This window comes from Narcine bancroftii, chromosome 6 (assembly GCF_036971445.1).
Source record: "Narcine bancroftii isolate sNarBan1 chromosome 6, sNarBan1.hap1, whole genome shotgun sequence".
Classification (NCBI taxonomy): Eukaryota; Metazoa; Chordata; class Chondrichthyes; order Torpediniformes; family Narcinidae; genus Narcine; species Narcine bancroftii.
Window position 1 is genome coordinate 6,216,652 of NC_091474.1, and position 23,176 is coordinate 6,239,827.

General features: G+C 40.3%; 2 protein-coding genes across 7 annotated transcripts in view; both read left to right on the top strand.

The window, feature by feature from the left end:
* The window catches only part of nsfl1c (NSFL1 (p97) cofactor (p47)), a 27,711-nt gene extending 8,735 nt beyond the window's left edge, over positions 1–18,976 (top strand). Inside the window, exons 4-9 of the mRNA XM_069883763.1 lie at positions 1,514–1,679; positions 2,936–3,028; positions 4,186–4,295; positions 8,233–8,370; positions 13,364–13,528; positions 16,242–18,976. Coding sequence (XP_069739864.1) covers positions 1,514–1,679; positions 2,936–3,028; positions 4,186–4,295; positions 8,233–8,370; positions 13,364–13,528; positions 16,242–16,404 — 835 coding nt within the window. The 3' untranslated portion in view covers positions 16,405–18,976. The remainder of the gene's footprint in view (positions 1–1,513; positions 1,680–2,935; positions 3,029–4,185; positions 4,296–8,232; positions 8,371–13,363; positions 13,529–16,241) is intronic.
* A 100-nt stretch (positions 18,977–19,076) lies between these two features.
* The window catches only part of LOC138735644 (sodium-dependent lysophosphatidylcholine symporter 1-like), a 73,328-nt gene continuing 69,228 nt past the window's right edge, over positions 19,077–23,176 (top strand). For 5 of the 6 annotated variants that reach the window (XR_011339834.1, XR_011339833.1, XM_069883758.1 and 2 more), the window contains exons 1-2: positions 21,498–21,735; positions 22,495–22,620. Coding sequence is in view for 4 of the 6 variants with exons in the window: in XM_069883758.1 (XP_069739859.1) it covers positions 21,646–21,735; positions 22,495–22,620 (216 nt within the window). In the remaining 2 variants the exon portion in view is untranslated. Of the gene's footprint in view, positions 19,745–21,497; positions 21,736–22,494; positions 22,621–23,176 lie in introns of those variants that run through there. The other variant, XM_069883757.1, reaches the window with a different exon arrangement.

Consider the following 23,176-nt stretch of genomic DNA (forward strand, 5'->3'; position numbering starts at 1 on the left):
GAAGTGTAGATAGAAAATATAAAAATTAATAAGTTGAAAATGTGACTGCTGTGAGCAATCTTTCTTTCCTTTGGCTTGGCTTCACGGACGAAGATTTATGGAGGGGGTAAATGTCCACGTCTGCTGCAGGCTCGTTGGTGACTGACAAGTCCGATGCGGGACAGGCAGGCACGGTTGCAGCGGTTGCAAGGGAAAATTGGTGGGTTGGGTGTTGGGTTTTTCCTCCTTTATCTTTTGTCAGTGAGGTGGGCTCTGCGGTCTTCTTCAAAGGAGGTTGCTGCCCGCCGAACTGTGAGGCGCCAAGATGCACGGTTGGAGGCGAGATCAGCCCACTGGCAGTGGTCAATGGGGCAGGAACCAAGAGATTTCTTTAGGCAGTCCTTGTACCTCTTCTTTGGTGCACCTCTGTCTCGGTGGCCAGCGGAGAGCTCGCCATATAACACGATCTTGGGAAGGCGATGGTCCTCCATTCTGGAGACGTGACCCACCCAGCGCAGTTGGGTCTTCAGCAGCGTGGATTCGATGCTTGCGGTCTCTGCCAGCTCGAGTACTTCAATGAGCAATAATTGCCGAGTTAACGACACTGCACAATCACGGATGAAAATCTAGGGCCAACATATCGTGGAGACCTGCTTAAGATCTATTTCATTGATTGTATGCCATGTCAATAGTTTCAATTGTTTGCAGCACAGGAGACAAGTAGATGCAAAAAATATTTTTAATGGGCCTTAACTGTAAGTTATTTAAAGACAACACAAGATATTTTTAAATCTATTGCAATTATTTTAAGAGAAAAAGTGAAAATGGCAAGAAATTATTAGATTGCATAAAAGGGGTGGTATGTTGTAGTTGACCTTTATATGATGTTGCTTTTCAGCCCTTAAATAGAGTTTTCTCGAATGGAACTTGTATTTTTTAAATACACTTGTGTGTGGAGGTGGGGTTGGGTTATTTAAATGTTATAACATACATGCAGTGGAATGTTAGTCGTTAGAAAGACAACACTCAATATTGTGCACATGCCAATTTCAAGAGGTGCATTGTACAATGCGACCTTTTCTATTTTTTTATTTCATAAGATTCTTCATTAGGCAACACAATTTATTAATATGCGTATCTTGGCATTGGAGTAGTGCATGTAGTTTTAGTTTATTGTAACTAAAACTGCACAAGGAAATAGAGCTATTGTCTAAATTTGTTATTTTATTAAAGAGGTTTGGCAGTTGCTAAGTATAGCAAGACCCCTCTTAACTGGGATGCAAGCAACTGACAAAAAAAAATCACAGAAAGTATCTAAGTAAAACATACAGGTTTAAAATTGGTGCTTCTCCCTGCCAATCATGCAACGTGCAATCTCAAGCAAGCGGAAAATTCACATCCGGCATGAAGCAATCCCCATCGGTGTCAGACACCAGGGATTTTACAGTATTTGTGGCTGTGTAAAGGCATGGATTAATACTGAGATAAAAGCCATTATTGGACAAGTTGTGTGACTTGTTTTTTTAATTCACAGGTTTTACGCTGGTGGCTCTGAAAGAAGTGGACAACAAATTGTTGGTCCTCCAAAAAAGAAAAATTCTAATGAAGTTGTGGAAGACCTTTTTAAAGGAGCAAAGGAACATGGCGCAGTTGCTATTGAACGAGCTGGCAAAAGTCCTGGAGAATCCAGCAAGTCTAAGGTGTGCATAATGTTTAAAAATCTCCAGACTGAGTATAAGAGATTTTTTTTTCAGGTTTTGGACTCACAGGCAGTTATCATAGTTAGTGAACCAGAGTGAAATAAAATGCAATTTTTTATAATGATAGTTTTGGTTAGTGTTGTCAATTTTATTTCCTGTCAGATATTGGTATCTTCTCCAGCAGCTTTTTTCTTATATAATTAAGCTGCTCTTCACAGTAGCATTTGAAACTTTTTGGAATATAGATTTTAGGAAAAATGCCATTGAAACTCCATTCAGAAGCAGAATTTGATTTGATCTTCTTTAGAAATGTGCCTTTTCTCAGGTATTTCATGCAATTATCAAATGAGTAAAGGAACTTAAATGAATGCACACCATTTGCTTTGCTCTCCATCTTGTTCATAAATTATTATGGTGTTCATTTGTGGTACTTTTCCAAAGCTCTACAGTACTCTCAATCCTTTTGTTCTTGTCTACACCTCTTCCACATTAAATTGCATCCATTTCTTTGTTAACTAGCATTTAAAACAAATGCCATTCAGCCCAACAGATCCTGTTGATGTTTATACTCCACACAAACAGCCACACTTTTTCATCTTTCTATCACAATCCCATTCCATTCTTTGTGTTTATAGAGTTTCTGCTCTAAATCTGTAAGGTAGTGATTTTTCTCAGCCACTCATTGTAAAGAGGTTTCTCATGGCAACCTTGTATTTGTCCTCATTTAACTGACATAAAAACATCCCCAAATTTTCCCTATCAAACTCTTCCATAATTTGTCAGGTCTCTGCTCAGCCTTTTCCTTCTGGGAAAGACCTTTTTTGACATCTGGCTAGGTATCATCTAATAAATAAATTTTAAAAATTAAATGAAAGAAACCTAAACTGTTTACTGTACATGTGAGATCTCTGTTCACAATTAAATTTTATTCTTTATTTTCAGTCACAGGATGCTTCAGCCCATCGTTGCTGAGACCAACTGTAGAAGTTCACTTAATTCTTAACTTGATGTCAACAGAAATAAAATAGTACTAAATTCCAGGGTTTACATTTCCTCATTAACACACTGGATTTTCTATTGCTTCATTCTGTTGATTAAACCCTACTTCAGTTTTCATTTTAAAAGATACGAATTTAAATTCTGATATCGTACATGTCGTTTAGACGATTCATTGTGTTGGTTTTGCTTTCAATAAAACAGTCATGCATTGATTTTTTTTATTGCCAAGCTGTAAAACTGGATTTTTTTTCCTAAAGCCATTTGGGGGTGGTGGCTACCGTTTGGGAGCAACTGAGGGAGAACAGTCTGCATACGTTACAGGGGAGAGGAGACCAGAAACCGCACAAGATGTAAGTTTTCTGAGAAGTGCATTGAATCCAAGTTCCTGCTTGATGGTGGAAATACTGAATGGAAGCTATAGTTAAAGTATTTCAAGATAAAATTTCATGAATAAGCTATATAGTAACAATAATGTGTGTAGAGAAATTTAAAACATTTTCATTTTGTTAATGTTTGTCTCCTGGTAACTCAAGTTTACTTGGTAACTTAAGAAGCAACTGATAAGTATCTTTCCTCATGTCCCAATGAAAGGTTGATTTTGTGCAGTGTAAATGAACATGAATGATTTGAAATAACCCTAAACAAATCCTTTTAAGTCATGTATTCTCCCCAACTTCAGAACTGACAAAGGAGGAAAATCCCAACACCCAACCCACAATTTTCCGCTGCAACCGTGTCTGCCTGTCCCGCATCGGACTTGTCAGCCACAAACGAGCCTGCAGCTGACGTGGACATTTACCCCCTCCATAAATCTTCGTCCGCGAAGCCAAGCCAAAGAAGAAGATTTTTTATTGGGGTAGAGGGAGAGAGACAGAAAGCAAAACATACAATACAAAAGATTCATCACCCGCCTCTATTGTCCTGAAGCTATTTCTTATTAAACTGCATTGTTTGACTTTTGAGTCATGTGGATACCAACCAGGTGGCAGTAGCAGGTCCCTCCCTGAAGGAATAAGCCAGTTGACAATCAGAAAAGCTTAAATTTGAACCCATAACCTCTGGGTTGCTATAACCATTAAAGCCATTTTATTCTTACAAATCAAAAGGCAAGGTTGATTCCAAAAAGCAATAAATAATATGGACTATTGAAGCTTCTAAGGTCAGCTCAAATTTTGAGGAGTTGGAGGTTGGATTAAAACTAGTTTACTGAAATAAAATGTCATTTTTCAAAGTAGAGAGCTAAGTGTTTTTTTCACGCTACACACGCACTTACATTTTTAAAAATTTCCAGCATTTGGCTATGTTTGAGATGGATCTGCTGTTATTTTGCATGTAACTCAGTTTCAGCTTGTGATATCATAAGGGAGTTAAATTAAAGGTGGATTCTTGGGATTCATTAATATAAATTGCCTATGTTCATAGAAGAGGCTGGTTTTCCTTCAGAAATTATCAATGATTTAGATTATATTTTATTAAAAGATACTGAATCCCATATATTTCCAAACAGGTTCATGTTGTTCTGAAGCTCTGGAAAAGTGGTTTCAGTGTGGATGATGGTGAGCTGAGAAATTATAATGATTCCACGAATGCTCAGTTTTTGGAATCTATTAGGCGAGGGTAAGTGGCTTCTTGCTTTCGTTTGGTTATGAATGTCTGTGTTGGATTCTTTGTTACAGCACTGATGTTTGTTGTTCAGCAAAGTAACTTATCTAAGATGGTCGGGAGTAATGTACAAATCCTGGATGGTGGAATAAAATGTTTTTAAATTCAACTAGCAAAAAATAGAAAAGTTTAAATGCTTTTGGTTTGTTATAAAAATGCATTTTGAAAGTATGGGCCATCTAGTGGCAATAAGAGGACATGTATGAGATTGTTATTTTTTTTAAAAACAGTTCATTGTACAGCTACTTGAAGTCTGAATTAATCCAGCCCATAGTTGTTTCATAATCTTTGAAATGGCCATTTGGTAGTAGAAGTGATTAATAACTAAAAACAGGCCTTAAAAGTGTAAATTTAATCAACTGAAGGTATTAAACATAGGTACAGGTGAAGTTCAAGAACTTCAAGATTATTCTATTGACTTGTAACAAAACAGAAAATGTGATATTACATAAAATTTCCTTTAGTTTACCGTAAGGCAGACAAAAATTTCTTTAGACTGCAATTTCTGGAAAATTGTTGAAAAAATTAACATAATTACAGCCTGTGTGATTGTTCACACTGGGTGCCTTTTTAGTCTGCAAGTGGTGGTTAGACATGCAGTAGAGTGGATGACTGACAATATCTTTTTCCAGTACGATTTACAGTGCAGTCTTCCTCCAAAAAGTTATAGGGGTTCTGCAAGAATTGACTCAAAATTCCTGCACATTCCTTTTTAGACTGCCTATGTCGAGGCAAAATTCCTTCATTATGCAGTTACATGCTCGCAGTCTAAAAACCATTTAATTAGCATTGTCATTCAGGAGTAGATTTCTTCTTGTTTGAGAATGTAAACCTAGGGGGCACTGTTTAAAAAGTCATCTTATTGATATGAAGTTAAATCTTTTCCACAGAAGCTCTTGAGTTTTTGAAATGCTCCCTCAAAAGATATCAAGCAAAATCTTTGCCTATTTTAAGGCTGTTGCAGACGATTTGTTAATATGGAAGGGGGTGAAGTTATTTCAGTGGATAGGAACTTCTTGGAGTGGAGATGACAATCAGGTCAGCCATGATTTTTAAGGTGGTGCAAGCCAGGAAAGCCTGGTGGTCTCATAATTCATATATTCATAGCTGGCCTTTTGATCATGTTCCACCAAGTTGGTGAGCTCTAAGCTATACCTTAACTTCATCCACCTCCATTTTGTTCATGTTCTTTTGCATGTTTATATTTGTAAATAATAAAATTGGGCATTAATTTATTTCTCAAAAATTTTGCTTCCTGAAAAAAAAAATTGGGGATTATGAGAGACAACTTCAAACTGAATACAAAAGATCATTTCAGGTGTATCATGTAGGAAGTTGGAGAAACATTAAATTAACTTTCATTGAATTTAGCAGGTTTAATTGCATAATGATACATTGCATTCATTCAACTGAGCTAAAAATGTTTTTATGCTGATTTTCATTTGTACTTGGCATCTGATGCCTCTCGTGTCAGTGTCCAACAATAGTGACCAGCATTGATGAATTCCATTTACATGGTCACAATGTCCTGGTAAAATCTTTCACCACGGTCATCACTGACTGCATCAACATCAGCAGGGAAGACGTCCCAAGTGCGAAGGCAGAAAATAAATTTTTAATGACGTGTTCCTGGTTTTGGACGCTTGAAGCAGGTTGTCGATCATCTGGATGTAGTTTGGTGCTCTGTAGTTGCCAAGAAAGTTCACAATGTCTTTAAATGCCTTCCATGCTATGTAGACCTAAGACATCATTTCCATAGCACCTGCAATTGCCAAACCAGCTTGCTTTTTGGGCAATGTACCAGAAGACTTAAAATATGACATGAAATCCCAAAAATGGGTTGTATCTATATATAAAAATAAGTAGATGGGATAAATTTTATGGTGATTTTTCATGATCAGCCAAAATCCATAAAATATACCCCAAAGTGTTCAGAAGCAAAATCTTCATTATCAATTATAATTGATCTTGCGTCAAAAACCTTTTTAAAAAAATGACAATTCTAGCAAAACTTTAAAAAAAATATATTTGTATCTTGACTGCAACTCCTTTGATACCAGTAGTTTAGCAGGAGCTTTATGAAGTGCTCAGCATTGACATTTAAGAACTACTGAAAATACACTCTTAATGGTGCATTTGTCTCTTTTTGGAAATCTTGCTATCAAATAATTGATAGGCTATTAGTATAGTTGATGATTGAATTAGAAAACCTTTTTTGGATTAATAATTTTCTTCTCGAATATTTGGTGGAGTCTAGACCAGCGCCAAAATTTGAAGCTCACAATGAAATAAATGGCACTGACCTCAAAGAATGTGCATCTCCAATTTACTAATCTGGTGAGAAAGTTCTCTCTACAAGCAGGAGTGCAGAAATGCTGGAGCTCACCGGAACACAGCTTCAGCTCCTCTGTCATCACTAGGATTTCTGTCTTTCAGCAGAGAGGGAGACATTGAAAACATTTAGTTGATGGATTAGAGGAGAAATGTTTACTTGATGTGTTTGCCAAGAATTGTGACCAGCAGGGCACTAGAACCGGGGGAGGGGAGATAAGGCAAGGGAGTTCTTTGTCAAGCATGAACGTGAGAGTTGAATGGCCACAACCCCCCCGCACTGGTCTGCGTCTCATTCAAGAGGAATCCCCTTTGTCCACTTCAGGGTAAGCAGTCGGTCAGGGTGCAGGATAAGGGGGTCTGTCAGAACAGGGAGCAACCCAACCCACGGAGAGCCATGGGCAGAGGAAGAGCAGCAGCCCAGTCAGGGAAGGCGGACATGGGCAGAGAGGGAAGGGGAAGCCGGGGCAGGGCCCGCTCTGTCACCACCAGCACGTTGCCACGGGGCTGAACTTCACCACTGTGTGCGGATGCAGAGAGGGTTCTTCAGCCCTCCAATGATGTACCATGATGCTCAACCCTCCTGTCCTCAGCAGGTCAGCCCCAGGACCGAGGTGAGTGGGAAGCAAGCTCCTGGCCCCTTCCTACACATGCGGTATTTCCGAGCATCAGAATGTTGTCTGAACAGCAGGGACCACCGGTTCTGGTCAAAACTATGGGGGCATGCAGAGGGTCCAAGACTGCACTGGCAAGATCTGGAGAGGAACAGAAGGTGTTGAGGGCTGTCAAAAGAGAGAGCGAAGGTTCCTCAGGAAAAAAAAAGTCATCTGGTAGGTTGAGATCTGGGTCACTCCAAAAGTAACAAGAAGCAGATTCTACAGGAAGGTGATTAAATGAGTGAAGTAGAAATATTTAGAGGAGTGAGAAGAGAGCAGGGGGTTAGAGGGAGAAAGAGCAGGGAGTTGGGGGTGGGGGAGAGAGAGAGCAAACACAGGGATTTCAATTTTTCGTTTGGCATATTGTTTAGCTCAGAATGACAGACCATACTCTGATCACTTTGGCTTACTGGAGCAAACAAAAATGGTATCGACATTGGAATTGGACTGCATTCCCGTACTAGTCCTACAGGAATAATTAATCACATAGCCATTAATATGATAAAGAAAATTTCCCAGCATATCAAGCAGATAAATGGCCAAATTTATGTTCTCAATAGGCCTTTTCACAACACAGTGTAAAATGAAGATTCCTGGGAAATTTTCCCGGGAACCATCCCATGAACCTGCGGTATGAAAGGGTCAACCCAGGGGTTTTAAATGGGTCTGCGGCCCTACCTCATATTTACCCTGGTATCCATGTCTCCAAAGCGTAAATCTGATGCAAGAAAAGCTCTGTGCAAACCTACCTTGATGCCTACTTGAAATTTGACTAACACTAAATAAGAACTATATGTACCTGTTCCAACTTGCCTACAAGTTTGATTTTAAGACAGACCTCAAAACAGATCTCATTTGTAAGCCGGGGACTGCCTGTAAGTGTCTCTTTATTTTGTCATTCACAGCGAAATTCCACTGGAATTGCGGAGATTGGCTCGAGGTGGGCAGGTCAACTTGGATATGGAAGACCATCGGGATCAAGATTTTGTGAAGTCAAAGGCTGTATTCAAGGCATTCGGAGGTGAAGGACAAAAGTTAGGGAGGTAATGGCAGTTATTTGCACAAGTTTCTTACAAAGTCAATAATTTAAATGTTTTTTGGAGAAATTAATTTAAAAGTCACCAGAAGTTATTCTAGCATGTCTATGCAGTGATAATAAAATGGTTAAGTGTTGGGCATTTTGGTGTCATTTTCTTCCGACTTTGAGAAATTGAGCATGGGTGCATTAGTTTTCTCCCTGATGATTTGTTTACATGATGGACAGATGGAGCTAAGAGTCAGAAGGGTAGATGGATCAGTAAGGGCAGTTGGAGCCTGGTGGAGGAGGAGATGGTGAAGGTGGAGACAGCTGCTGGAGGGTAATCAGTCTTTTAAACTGGAAGATGATAACAACTGACATTTATCATTTCTAACGCTGACAGCAGCACCAGTTAGCACAGCGCTGTTCTACCACCAGCGACCTGAGTTATAATCTAGTGCTGTCTGTAAGGAGTTTGTACATTCTCCCCACGACATGTGAGAATTTTCTCCAGGTCCTCCAGTTTTCTCTCTTGGAACTAAAAACCCATATGTTTTTGGAGGGTGGGGAGAAACTGGCGCACCTGGAGAAAGCTCATGCAGACACAGAATATCTAAACTTACAGACTGTTCCAGATTCGAACCCAGATCCTTATAGCATTGCACTAACCGCTATACTACCTGTTGACTGAGCTATTTATTCATTTGTTTAGTAAAGCACATCTACCTTGGTATTTAAAGTATATCTGCTAAATGCAGTAATTGTTATGAGGTTCTTTAGGAGCCTGATGCTTCAGGGAAGAAACCATCTTTAAGCCCATTGGTGTATGCTTTCACATTCTTAAGCCTTCTCCCTTATGGGAGGAGGGAAAAAAGTGTGTGTGGTGTATGTGGTCTGCATGAAAGGTGTGAATGGGGTCCAAGGAGGGGAGGGTTTTAATTATGTGCTGAAATCCATTCATTACCTTCTATAGTTTCTTCCTATCTTGAGCAGAGAGCTCTCTTGCCACGATGATGCACCTGTAGAAATGCTTGAGGTTTTGGTTGGGGGGGGGGGGATCATGCTGAACTTCTTGAGACTTCTAAGAAAGTACTTTTTCTTGATCATCACTTCGATGTGCTTGTCCCAGGTCAGGTCACTGGAGATAGTTATTCCTAAGGTCTGGGAGAAAGGTAAAGCAAAGAATGCCATATGCTGATGCATAGACTGCGTCTTGTAGCATACAGATTCAAATGCAAGATGTATATATTTTAGTTATAAATGTTGAACATAAAACTCTTGGGAATTAGGTGTCACAGCACAACAAGAGGGCCTCATTTACAAGTGTAATCTACACTGGTCAAGAATAGGAGGGTAATAAGATAAAGTAACTTGATGCTTCAGGAATCCAAGGAGGAAGGTGTGCCTCCCGACTATTCTGTTAGATAATAAAAATATGGATTTGCTCTTGACCTTAAAAACCAGAGAAAAGGTTTATTGCAATGAAAGAGATAAATATGTTCAGACAGATCATGTCAACAGGGATTGTAATCAACCTATAATATATACACAGGGAAATCCCAAGTGGTCCAGAATCTCAACAAGTAAAAGTTATGCATGACTGCTTTCTGTGCCAATGGATGATGGGTTCCAGGAGAGACAGTTTTATCTGGTGAATAGCAAATGAACCAAGCAGCACTTTGTTAACAGGAATAGTGGCATCCCATGGAGACAACAGCTATACCATGATTATATTTAAAATATTTGCTATAACGGTTTTCAGATGCTTGAAAGTGTCATGTTCAGAGTGATAAAATGAGGAAACCTCAGTGGGGGTTAATCAAATAACTTCAAAAAATGCATCATTATGCAAATGCATAGACAAATTTTATATTTTTGAGTGAAGCAACATTGAATGATTAGAGAAATGTCATGGTCAAAGTTCAGATTTATTGTCAGAGTACATACAAGCCTGGGAGTTTTTTTTTCACCTGCGGGCCTGGCATAATTTCTCCTTATTAGTAATGCAAAAAAACTATACTCAAGAAAAAAAATGCATATACAAAAGACCGAAATGTGAACGAAGAAAGAAGTACAAATTGTGTAGTTAAAAAAAAAATAATGTGCAACTGTCTTTAAATGAGTGCCTGAGTTTGTTTAGGAGTCTGATGGTGGAGGGGTAGTGTTATGAGCCCAAAGGACCCCAAAAACTAGCAGCAATAGATATGCACCACAACACAGGGTTACTTAAACATAAGTAGTTTTTAATTATAATTGAACAAGAAAACAGAATTAAACTTTAACTTATTACTTTACCTACCTAACCTACTTAATCCCCCCTCTAATACTAAGCGCACGTGTGTGTAATGTATATTTAAGATTAGAAAAGTTCTTTGGATCACAGACCAATCTCACTGATTGCAGGCAATTCTTGTACTCTGCATAGAAGTTAGCATTAACAAAGTTCACCAGGCTTTAGTGTTTAACAGGCAAATAGTTACCACACAGGAGGGTTCTTGCTGGTTTTCAGAGAGATTCCTTTTCCTGGGAATCCGCAACTGATTCCTTCTCAATCAGTCTCGCTGACGAAACTTGCCCCCTTCAGGGTTCTCCAGATGATCCTCTTTCTTTCAGGTCACCTTTCAGACTGCCAGTCTTCTTCTTTGACCAGGCAGCCTTCTGAAGTTTGCCAGCTTGTCCCTCTGGAACTGATTTCTGTGACTCCTTCTCTCTCTGTTTCACACCCTCCTTCTCTAAGAGCAAAACTGTTCTCACTCTGCCTGCAAAGATCACATGCTCTCCCAGGCCAGCCGTATTCTGTGGCTCTTTCTGCAAAAAGCATTCTGCAAAAGTCCTGCAAAAATTCTGTGTTTTGAAATGTGTGTGTGCAAGCTGCTCGAGCAAATCCCCCCCAAGCCACCTCTAAATACTCTCACAGTAGCAACTGTTCCTGAACCTGGTGGTATTAGTCTTGTAGCAATTGCATCTTTTTCCTTTTGGCAGTGGTGAGGACAGTGCATGTCCTGAGTGATGGTGGATCCTTGATTGATGCTGCTCTCTGACTGCAGCATTCCATGGAAAATTTCTATTACCTGTGATGTACTGGGCTGCGTCTATTATGTTTTGCAGTGTTTTCTGCTCAGAGGTATTGGTGCTGTCATACCAGGCTGTGATGTAGCCAGTCAGCACACATTCCACTACACATCTGTAGAAGTTAGCCAAGGTTTTCTGTATCATTACGAAACCTCTCTGAACTCCTGAGAAAGTAGAGGTGCTGATGTGCTTTCTTCGTGATGACCTTAGTATGTTGGGTCCAGGAAAGGTCCTCCGAGATTGTTATTAAAAACAAACCAAAATGCTGGAGGAACTCTGTTGGTCTTTTCAGCGTCCAGAAAAAGGCAAAGATATATCGCTGACGTTTCAGGCCTGAGACCATTTTCAAGGAATAAGATGAATGAGCCAGAAGCAGGAAATCTCAAAATCTCAGAATTCAGACAATGCTGGCTGGGGGAGGAATCCAGACCAACAAAAGGTGTTAATTGAATATGATAAGGGGAGAGGTGAGACAGACCCCCCCCCCCCCCTCAACCTCACTTGTTCCCCCAGCTCTGTCCCTCCCTTCCCCATCTCCTTTCACACAGACATGGTAAATTCTCACATCTCCAATGAACACCTTTTGTTGGTCTGGATTCTTCTCCAACCAGTGTTGTCTGAATTCTGAGATTTCCTGATTCTGGCTCATTCAGCTTATTTCTTGAAGATGGTCTCAGGCCCGAAACGTCAGCGATATATCTTTGCTTTTTATGGATGTTGAAAGACTGGTTGAGTTCCTCCAGTATTTGTATGTTCTTACTACAATCATGGCATCTACAGACTTTCATGTTTTCCTCCAAGATTGTTAAAACTTGCTCCCTGTCTTCGCCTCTGATTTCCCCCAATGATGAATGGATCGTAAACTTCTGGTTTGCCTTTCTTAAAGTCCACAATTAGCTCCTTGGTTTTGGTAACATTGAATGCAAGGTTGTTGTTAGTCCTCCATTCATCCATTTTCAATCACCCTCCTGCATTCTGACTTGTTGTTCCTTTTTATACATTCCATTACCGTGGTATCATCCGCATGGTTTTATTGAGTTGTTGTTGGAACCACACACTCATAGGTGTATAGAGAGTAGCGCAGGGGACTTAGAAAACAGCCCTGTGGTGCTCTGGTACTGATGGAGATTGTGGAGTAGATATTCTTACCATTGTGGTCTGGAGGTGAAGAATTCCAGGATCCAATTACACAGTGGTTTATTGAGGCCCGGGTCTTGTTTGAAATAATGACTTCCAGCCAGGAGAAGAATCAAGCCAAAGGAAGCATTAATCAGAAATCCTGACAAAACTTTTGGTGAACTTGCTGTCTGCACATTTCAGACTGGAACTCCAAATGATTGAATGGCAAGTCTTTCTTTGGCTTGGCTTCGCGGACGAAGATTTATGGAGGGGGTAAAAAGTATTTTTAAATTAAATTTAGACATACAGCATTGTAACAGGCCTTTCCAGCCCATGCTGTCCATATCGAAATTAACCTTGCATTTGAATATTTATGCTATAAGAGGCCAAGTGTGTGCATGAGAAATGTTATTCTTTGCTTTATTTTTCTGGGGGGGGGGGGGGGTGGGCTACCTTATATTATGAAAGATACTTTATTTTTTGGAATTTTTAAGACAAAATGTTTTTTGGTACTATGTTATTCTACATTTTTAACCATGTTCAATTCAAGTTACTATTTTTGCATTTCTTTTGGCTTGGCTTCGCGGACGAAGATTTATGGAGGGGTCATGTCCACGTCAGCTGCAGGCTCGTTTGTGGCTGACAAGTCCGATGCGGGACAGGCAGACACGGTTGCAAGGGAAAATTGGCACCAAGATGCACGGTTTGAGGCGAGATCAGCCCACTGGTGGTGGTCAATGGGGCAGGCACCGAGAGCTTTCTTTACTACTGCTAAATAGCTCTGATTATCAACACAGCAAACAACCTTGTTTTTGTTTGTCTTGCAGTGCCACACCTCAGCTAGTCTCGACCACCACTCCAGCTCAGCAAGCAGAAAATGAAGCAAAGGCTAGTTCATCTGTAAATCTAAATGAATTAGAACCAACAACCAGTATCCAGATACGGCTTGCAGATGGGGGGCGTCTTGTGCAGAAGTTTAATCACACACATAGGTGAGAGAGTATTATTTTGAAGATTATTTCTTGATTTCATAGAAGAGTTAATGTCTTAAAGCAGAATATGTTATTGTGTAAAATATTGTGCTTTTAGTTCCCACATCACTCCTGCATTACCATATGCAAGTTCGACAAAAAAATTACACTTTGACCCAACATAGGAAACTTGCAACAATGAAATAAGAAATTGATTTTTTTCAAGATTAATTGCCATGTAATAAAACAGAAAATGTGGCATTATGAAAAATTTCCTTTAGACTACCGTAAGTCAGAGAAAGATTTGCTATCAGCAGAAATTGCCCAGCACCCCTTGCAGTCAGAGAAAGAGAAGCAAAAGAAAGTCTCCCTAGATCATTAAATGTCTATGGATTCACCTCTAGTGTTCCTGCAGCCTTTGCCTTCAGTCCAAACCATCAGCAACCCGAGCTTCAGATGCAGACCTCTGACACGATCAGGAGGCCTTCAGCACCCTCTCACATCCCAGTTCTGAAAACCTAATTACCCCTTCAGCCAGGCCCCAGCAGTTCACAACCTGGTGTGAAATCCCTTGACCACAGTTGCCCGCCGCCTGCATGGATTACTCACCTCAAGTCACCAACAGCCTGCTGCCTATATGTTCTTCAGCCTTATAGACCCTCACTGATGGTCACCATCCCGTGGGTTGTCTCCCTGCTTCTCCTCAAACGGGGTAGTCTCCCCATTTTCTGGTGCCCTTCTCCAATCCTCTGCTTCTCCGAGAGTCTAACCCCTTGTGGCTGCTGCCAATTGTAGACGCTGCCATCTTGGGCCCAGTCCGTGCGGTCACAGGATGGTAAAATAAACCACTGTCTGCTGCTTTAACAGGCCCTTTAAAGCCTGTACAGACGGCAGACTGACAGGGTAGTTGGACCTTGCAAGGGAGCATTGTGTCCCCGCTCTATGAGGGCCTGTGCTAGCTGCAGCACTGTTACAGCAGATCCAGCTCCACTCCCATTGTTTTCTTTCTACCCTCCTGATTTAAAGTGCTATGAACTGTAATTCTGGGTACTGGTGAACCAATTGTACCATATCCAGGACTGGTAATGTAAGGATAAATTTAATCGTGACGTGTTATACAATAGGCATAATTGATCAATAACACCTGAGGTTAACATGGAAGACCTCGTATTTGTGCCTCTTGCACTTCAGATTTAAGGCCAGCAGTTGTGTACCACATTAATATCCGAGGTATAATAAAATAACGGCGCATAAAAGAAATTGAATTTCTTATGTTCTGTGTAGCCAGAATGTGCCTTATTCAGGTTATAGGAAGACAATGTAATTCACATGTTGAGGAAGAGATCAGGCTCAAAATGTTGGTAATGTATCTTTACCAATTGGTGTTTTTTTGTATAATTCTTCTGTTGCATTGTTTGAGTGAAAACCTGGTCATGTCCACTCTCCTAGGTTTCACAATATTGCAGCTGAGAATAGAACAGGATGATTTTTATCACATTGGTACTTTGAAAAGTTTTGTTTACAAATTCAGTGATGCTTTCTTGGAAGGAAGGCATTGTGGGTCTGAGGAAGTGCTGTGGCCAGGGCATTCATTGTAAGGGTCTTCAAGATTTGCCAAAGTCATCTCTTCATGTTTCTCTTTTGAATAATGCTTTGAGGTAACATCTCATCTGAAAGATTCTGGATTGAAACAATTGGCACGCTCAGAGAATGAAACTTAGATGGTGAATGTTTGCAGGCAGTTTATTTGGATTTCTATTGATGATCTGTAGAAAATGACCAGATGTTAGAGCGCTGGTTGAACATGCTTTCTTCCCTCGTATTGCCAGACTGCTAACATCAATTGCAGCAAACTCTTTTAGTTTGGTGGATAATTCTCTTTGATTATGGGATAATACTAATAAATGGATTTTCTGATCTAAATACTCAAGGAAATGTTATCAGTATCTTTACTTGACCATGGCTGTAAAATTATATTGATCCTCAGAAATGAATTGGTAATTTTTCAAACTGCTAGATTTGTGCAATAGTTTGAAATGCATTAATCAATGTGTTACTTTACATTTTAAAAATAGTTGGTGAAGCAGTCTCAAATCCCGTACACAAGGAAACCAGAATACTTTTTAGAAGCTCTAGTGCTCAGTATGCTGTAGAAGTTGAAGTAACCATTTTAATTTAGCATATATGTCAGCATACAGGAAGGAAGGCGACCTCTAGAATTTCCACTTAAAATGTAGGTTCTGAGCTATACTCGCTGTATAAGACTGCCCCAAGTCTGGCACTTACCACTAACCAATGGAGTGATGCTGTCATAATATTTTAAAGCAAATTACTCAGTAAAGATTTAAATTTAATTAGCTTATTTTAAAATAAACCAATGTCAGCTCCTTTAAAGACCATTTAAAGCCCGTACAGAATGGCAGCAGTCAGACTAGGCAGATGCTCCCCGCAGGTGAGCACTGAGACTTCGCTGTTTGAATTTTATACTTGGTGTGGGGGAGTGCAGAAACTTCATTGTTAATGTTCAGATCTCGTACTTGGCATATAAGATGACCCCTGGTTTTGGGTGACATTTTTAAGATTCAAATACTGTCTTGTATGCCGACGTATACAGTAGTCAAGATTAGATGTGTTTACATGCTAAAAGGCCATGTTACGAACATAATGATACACCCTGAAAATTATTAATATACCTCTTTGAAGAAACGTAACAGGCATTTTCTTTTGTCTACAGGATTCAGGATGTTCGACATTTTATTATTGATGCTCGCCCAGCTTTGGCTTATTCTCCTTTTGTCCTGATGACCACCTTCCCTAGTAAAGAGCTGACAAATGAGAATGAAACCTTAAAAGATGCCAATCTGCTGAATGCTGTAATAGTACAGAGGCTGAAATGAATGCACTTCTCCATCAAACTTCATGTTTGTGGGGTTCTTGAACTGTTCAGACTTTCCATTAGTTAAACTCACTGGTTGTGATAAATTGGAGACAATGCTTTTAGACAAAACTGTTTACCCTTGAGGTTATTCCTGTGCTCATTCAGTTACACAGCTATCAACGTGACCTTGTGATTTAAAAATCTTATTGCGTATTTTTTTTTTTGCAGTTTTCAGTGAAAATATACCTTAACGGTCAAATTCGCCAATACAAGATCTTGCATCCCAACTAACTCTAATTTTTGTGACTGCTATTATATAGGGGAAAGTGTACCCTGGTAGAAAATTGCATTCTAAAAATCCAATCAAATTTAAAACATTTTGTTCGTGAAATGGGTCTTGTACCAAGCATTGTTCATCTTGTATACTGCTGGTTTGAATGAATAATCTGAGCACAACGTTATTGTGAGTTTTATTTTTAGCTTGGGTTATGACTTACTTTGCTAAATGATGGAAGAGTTTGCAAAATATTTTGTATATTATGGATCAAAAACCTTTCCTCTGTCCGTTGGGTTTCAAAATGAAATTCACTTGCAGCTAATAAGTGGAGCATGTCCATTTTTCCTTTTTTTTTGGTAACTGCTGTTGATGTGATATTTTTCAAGGATGAATTGAATCTCATTTATTAGATCACAAAATGAGTTTCTTTTAAAGTTTCCTTCAAACTGACAGCTTTCATTTCAGCCATGATATGTGATACAGAATTTCCTCTAATCAAAGTGAAGACTTTTTGAAACCTTTTTTTCCCCTCAGTGAAAATAGTTGCACGTGCTAACCAGTAAAATCAATCTAAGCTCTACATTACACTTCATAATTTTAAAAGCCTCAAGTTAAAATTGAATCTGAATGGGAATAAAAACCAATCATTTTTCTCCCTGAAGACGATCAATTATGTGAGCTTTGAAATGCAAGTCTGAGTTTGGTGTTGTTGCTTTATTTGTTGAAAACTGACTTGCTCTCTAAGTACACACATCAGTGATCACTGCAACTGAGAAAAAAAACATACTCAATATTAAAGATTTGGTGATGCTAAGGTAGCTGAGAATTCAAGCATTTAAGTTGCAGATTACAGCATTACATTTTGCATTTTCTGCTGGACAGCGAGGCTACATCTCGCATTATCAGTATGAAATAAGTAAAATGCAAAGCAAAAGATTGACATTTTGAACATGTGAGCCCAGAATATCCATATTTGACACTGAGCATTATTTTGGCCATTATCAATCAAGTGGCCACCCTTCCAATTAGAAGTAATGAATCTGCTATTTGTGTCCTTTCGGAATAATTCTTCAAATAGAGGTTTGATTGGTATTTTAAAGGTCATTTACTGAGAAATTGAAGAGCTTATGCCACTGGAACCAGTAAATGGTATGCCATAATTTTCAGTTTTTAACTGATGTCTGTTCATTAATTTTTTTATAATTCTATTTTTAGGTTGTTTGAAGGGTACAAAAACATTACCATATTTTGGAACAAAAATAATTTTTCAGGTTTTGTTAAGATGTCAGATTGTGGCAGTAAGTTGATAGAAAATTTTACATTGATTATGCAGCTGTGTTTGGGCAGAAATTTTTATCCTAGACAGGAAAAAAATACTGTGAGTTTGCAATTTGCATCTAAAAATGTGCCTTTGTGTCTATTGCGAAGTCAGGAAGGTTGAGATGTATCGATCTGGAAGGGTTTCCACAACTTTAAGGCTGAACTTTATTGCATTTAAAATTCTTTTCCTGATTTCCCATAGCTCACTACCTTTTTGTGAAATGTCAAACCTTACGAAAGAAAATGGACACTTAGCTGGTTCGATAATAGGAGATTGCAAAATAATTTATTATGCTACATTAGCAGTATATTGAGATCAAACATGACAGTCAATTTCTGCACAACACACAAAAAAAGTCAAACCAGTTGAATGGTCTTCTTCGGCAATAGTTGTATGTTCACTGCAAAAAAAAAAGTGCTGAAGATTAAGAATATTAAGCCCGAATGAACTTACTCCTTTTCAGTTTACCAACAAGCTATCCAAAAGCAAACTATTTTCTAACTTACCCCTTGGATATAAGAACTGATTCATTTTACATCTAACTTTTTTGCATCCACACCAGAGCCAATGTTTTACAGTGCTCCAGCAATATTAGGGACTGTCAATGTTTCCCTCATTTCTGAATTCTGGGTAATATTTTGATATTGGGTGTTCTTTGATAGATAACCTAGCATCAATTCTAGTAGTTTCTATTTATGATTTAAGAAAGGTTGAAGTGAAGAATTGTCTGCGAGCACTGCAGCTTCAGGCAAAAAATATTAAAATGTATGTTTGTTGTGTGCATTTGATTTTAGTTTTTGTACCAGACATTCCAACATCTCTTAAGTCACCAAATGTTTCAAAATTGGTTCATCAGCCCCTTTGTTGTCCAGTGTACATTTTAACTTAAATTCTGGTAAATAAGGAAATTAGTCTTCATTCAGTGCATCATAACATGGCTTGTATCATGTATGTCTCCTTGGCTTAGAAGAATTAAACATGCACTCGATTGAATCGTCTCTTATATCAATAAATTAGGTCATTCCTTTCAGAAGTAAATTTTTGAATATGATGTAGGTAGTCTGTACAGTGCAACACACAGACGAAATGTAACTGTGGATAAATAGTTATCTTTTGGCTTAAGGTTTTTCAAGCTTTCCAGAATGGGCATTTCTTGTATTTAGGGATAGAGATTTAGCTGCTGTAATTTGGAATTAAAAATAACTGCTGGGGCAGCAAAGGAATAGTTGATGTTTCAGGCTAAGGCCTTGCATCAGGACTGAGACTGTCGAGGGGTGAGCCATTACAAAGAATTGGAGGGGAGGGGTAAGGCAAGGGCTGACAGTTGACCAAGTGGAGCCAGGAGGAGGTGGGGAATGGGTGGAGTTGGGAGACGGTGGCTGGAGGATGAACCTTGTATTGGGTTTGTTGTAAACTAAATGCTAAGAAAATGACTCCGTTGATTTTGTATTCTGACCAAAATGAAAGGGCAGCATGGATAACTAAGTGGTCATTGCAACGTTGTGACAGCACCAATGACCAGGGTTTGAATCTGGCACTGTACTTCAGGAGTTTGTGTGTTTCCTTAGGGTTTCTTCTGGGTACTCAGGTTTCCTCCCACCCTTCAAAATGTACAGGGTTGTAGGTCAATTGGTTGGCACAGACTGAGGGGCCCAGAAGGGCCTGTTAGCAATGCTGTATGTCTAATTAAAATTTAAAGATGTATGTTCTTTAATTCCAGTAATGGTTCCTGACTTCCTGTTTGGCTCCAATTGGAAAATGGTAATACTCATTTGAAAACTATAGATTTAAAATTGCAGTTAAATATCAAAAAATATAGCAGCTCTTTTAATGGACTACAGTCAAATGAAGCTCTAACTTTTATTTGTAATCATAGATATTGAAATGAAATTAAATAAAAATTTAGAAAATATCTGAAACTTGTAATGGGAGAAATGGGATTACTTTGAAAAATTGGCAAAGGGAGAAGGACACTTGTCTTATTGAATTAATATGGATATAAAAACAGATGTGGAACATGTTGAGAATATGTTTCAAAGAAAAACCTTAGTGGAATAACTTGAGTTTACATTTGATCTAAAACAACGTAAGCCTCAGCTGCCTTTACTTTTGACGGTTGTCAAGTTCTTGAGGGTGCCTATGAAGTGTAATAGCATAGCTCCAAGGTTGAGGGGTTTCATCTGAAGTTCAATAGGGAGATCCTGGATTTGTTGATATTATAAAGGAGACTTTGGTGGATTGGGTGAATGGCTATCTCCTCCAAGATAACGATTTTGATTCTAACCAGTAACTCTTGGTAACTTCAGAAAATGACCCTCAGGAAGTGTGTCAGATTCTTGAGTGCTGATCATGTGATATGCACAGTAGTTAACAATGCCAGGAAGCTGATGACCCTCTGAACCATCCACTCTCGGGTACCTCCTGCACATCTGGGGAACAGTCTCATTTCCCACTCTGACCTTATCAATTATTGGCCCATCGTTCTTTAGTCCTAGTTCTTCAGGATCAAGGTCTTCATTTAATTTGATGACTGACTCAGATATTTGGGTGAGCAGATATCCTCCTCCACTTGATGATGTTTGATCTTTGTGCTTTTGTCTACGCCCCATTGCCACGCTGTGGGTCAGTTGGAAACTTGCCGCATGTGTGTAAAATGCAATGTGGATTTTAGCGCATGGGAACTTGAAATGAAGGCGACTGAGTTCACTCCGGGGTTGAGATAGAACTGCCGGGTAAAATTGCGGAGTCGTTTTGCAACCATTAAAATGTAGATATAAAGAATAGAGCAAAAAGGGGTTGGACCGAATCAGTCTTGTTAGACAGAGAACAAAGTAAACAAAGTTCTTGCCCCCCTACACCTTCCCGAATTCTTGTCCATGGAACTTTTCACGTTGATTAAATCTTCTTTCACTAACTGGGCTTTTTTTAAAAAAAACCCTTCATTTCCCCTTTTGCTGAATAAAATATCGTGGGCTCTCCTGTTCACTCAATGGGGATAATTTTCCCCTCCCAAATCGGTCACGAGTAACCAACAAGGCTGAGAAAATATACAAAAGCGATAAATAACACAAATTAAGCGGCAAAATTGTATAAAATGAGGCTCAGCTGGTACCAAAAAAAAATCCTGGCCAACGTGTAAAAATTTGGAGGGGGGAGGGTCCGTCTGCGGGACGGGGGGGGGGGTCCGTCTGCGGGACAGTGGGGAGGGGGGTCCGTCTGCGGGACGGGGAGGGGGGGTCCGTCTGCGGGACGGGGGGGGGGTCCGTCTGCGGGACGGGGGGGGGGGTCCGTCTGCGGGACGGGGGGGGGGTCCGTCTGCGGGACGGGGGGGGGGTCCGTCTGCGGGACGGGGGGGGGGTCCGTCTGCGGGACGGGGGGGGGGTCCGTCTGCGGGACGGGGGGGGGGGGGTGCCGCTGTCAGACTGGTTCCACCCATTGAAAGAGCGGAAGGAACTGAGCAAGATACGGAACTAAAGCTGGTGAAATAGTCTGGGGGGGTGGGGGGGCTGGTTGCTTCAGGTCGGGCTCAGCATCAACGGGGATCGTCTTCAGTCCTGCAGGAGCTGCTCCGGCCGCCGCTTGATCACAATCCCCGGAGGCGGTGACGACTCTCCCTGAAGTTGGTGCGGAGGGCGAGCTGGTCCCTCCCTGGCAGCCGCGGGATGGGGTCTGAGAAGCGGAGCTTGGGGGAGAAGCTGCTCCAGGAGCCCGAGCCCGAACTGGAGCCTGGCGGCTCAGTGCAGGTCGTGCAGGTGAGAAGCAGCAAATGGTCCAGGGGTCGGGGCGACGGCGACAGGGGGAAATGCTCATCTTGTAAGTCGTTGGTATCGGAGACGGAATTCGCCCCGTGGTCGAACTTTAAACCCCTCCATGCACCTACATCTCCTGATGCCTTGGAAAGGCAGCCGACAGCGTCCTCCTGCCCAGACCCGGTGGGTGCACCACAGCCTTGCGCACACCCGTTCCCAGACCTGGCGGTGGTGCACCCAGACAGGATAGTCTCCATGCTGCATCTGTAAAAATGGGTGAGAGACTTCCTTCAGAGACCTCCTTGGTCCTCTGAGAAAGTTAGAGGAGTTGGTGTATTTTAGTGTTGATGTGGTTCGACAGGGCAGGATTAATTCCTCAGGACTTAAAGCTATCAGTACCATTGGTATAAACCTTTACCCCCACCACCCCTCCCTGTTTTCTAAAAGAATTGACCAGCGACTTCATTTCAGTGACCATTGAAAGAGAGGTTACTATCCCTGATACTGCACCACCAGGCTCTAGATCTTAGCTGTACTGTGTGTCCTGACATTGTTTGAAATTCTGTTGTGAAATTCTTGAAACACCAAGGGTTTGTTAATGATTGAGGAAAAATTAGTAACAGATAGTACTTTTGAAGGACCAGGGAAGAATAGAATATTGTTTCTGAGATACCTTGATGTTTGGTGAATCACTTTGAACTTGTCTTTCTTTGAATCTGCTGGACTCCATCCCAGACTTTAACTTCTGACTCCTCTCCACAGAAGGTCAATAAACCAACCTTGCCACTCGTCCGGAAACTTTGCTTCGCTGTGGGAGGTGCTCCATATCAAATGACAGGAAATGCTATTGGTTTCTTCCTCCAGATCTTCTTGCTAGATGTGGTCCAGGTGGGATTAAACCTATACTTCTGTCTTCATTTGCAAATGTGTGGCCACATTCCTGCTATTGATTGCACGGTTACTAGGTCAGCAATCCACAAATTATGAGTGTAAAGAAAAATAAATATATCAGTGTCTTTAAAAATTTCAGTCATAAATACTGTACCTTTCAGAAGATGGAATTTGACACCTATAATACTGGATTTTTGCTTTCAAACGGTATTTTCCCTGGGGGAACAAAAGGGGATTATGATAGTTTCACGCTGAACATAAAGATATTTTCAGATTTACTGTATCATGTTGGAAGTTGGAGAAAAATGTAATTGATTTTAGAATGTTTAATCACATAGAGATGCTGACTCATTGCGTTAGTTCAGCTGATCTAAAAAATGTTTTGCTGATTTTCATTTGTACTCAGCATCTGATACCTCTCATGTCAGTGTCCAACAATAGTCGGCCAGCCTTGATGGATTCCAGTTGCCCTGTGTAGAGCTCGTCGAAAGAACCAAAGACTTGTTGATCCAAACCAAGGCTTTTATTAGCAAAAGACCGGAGCTCTTCACAG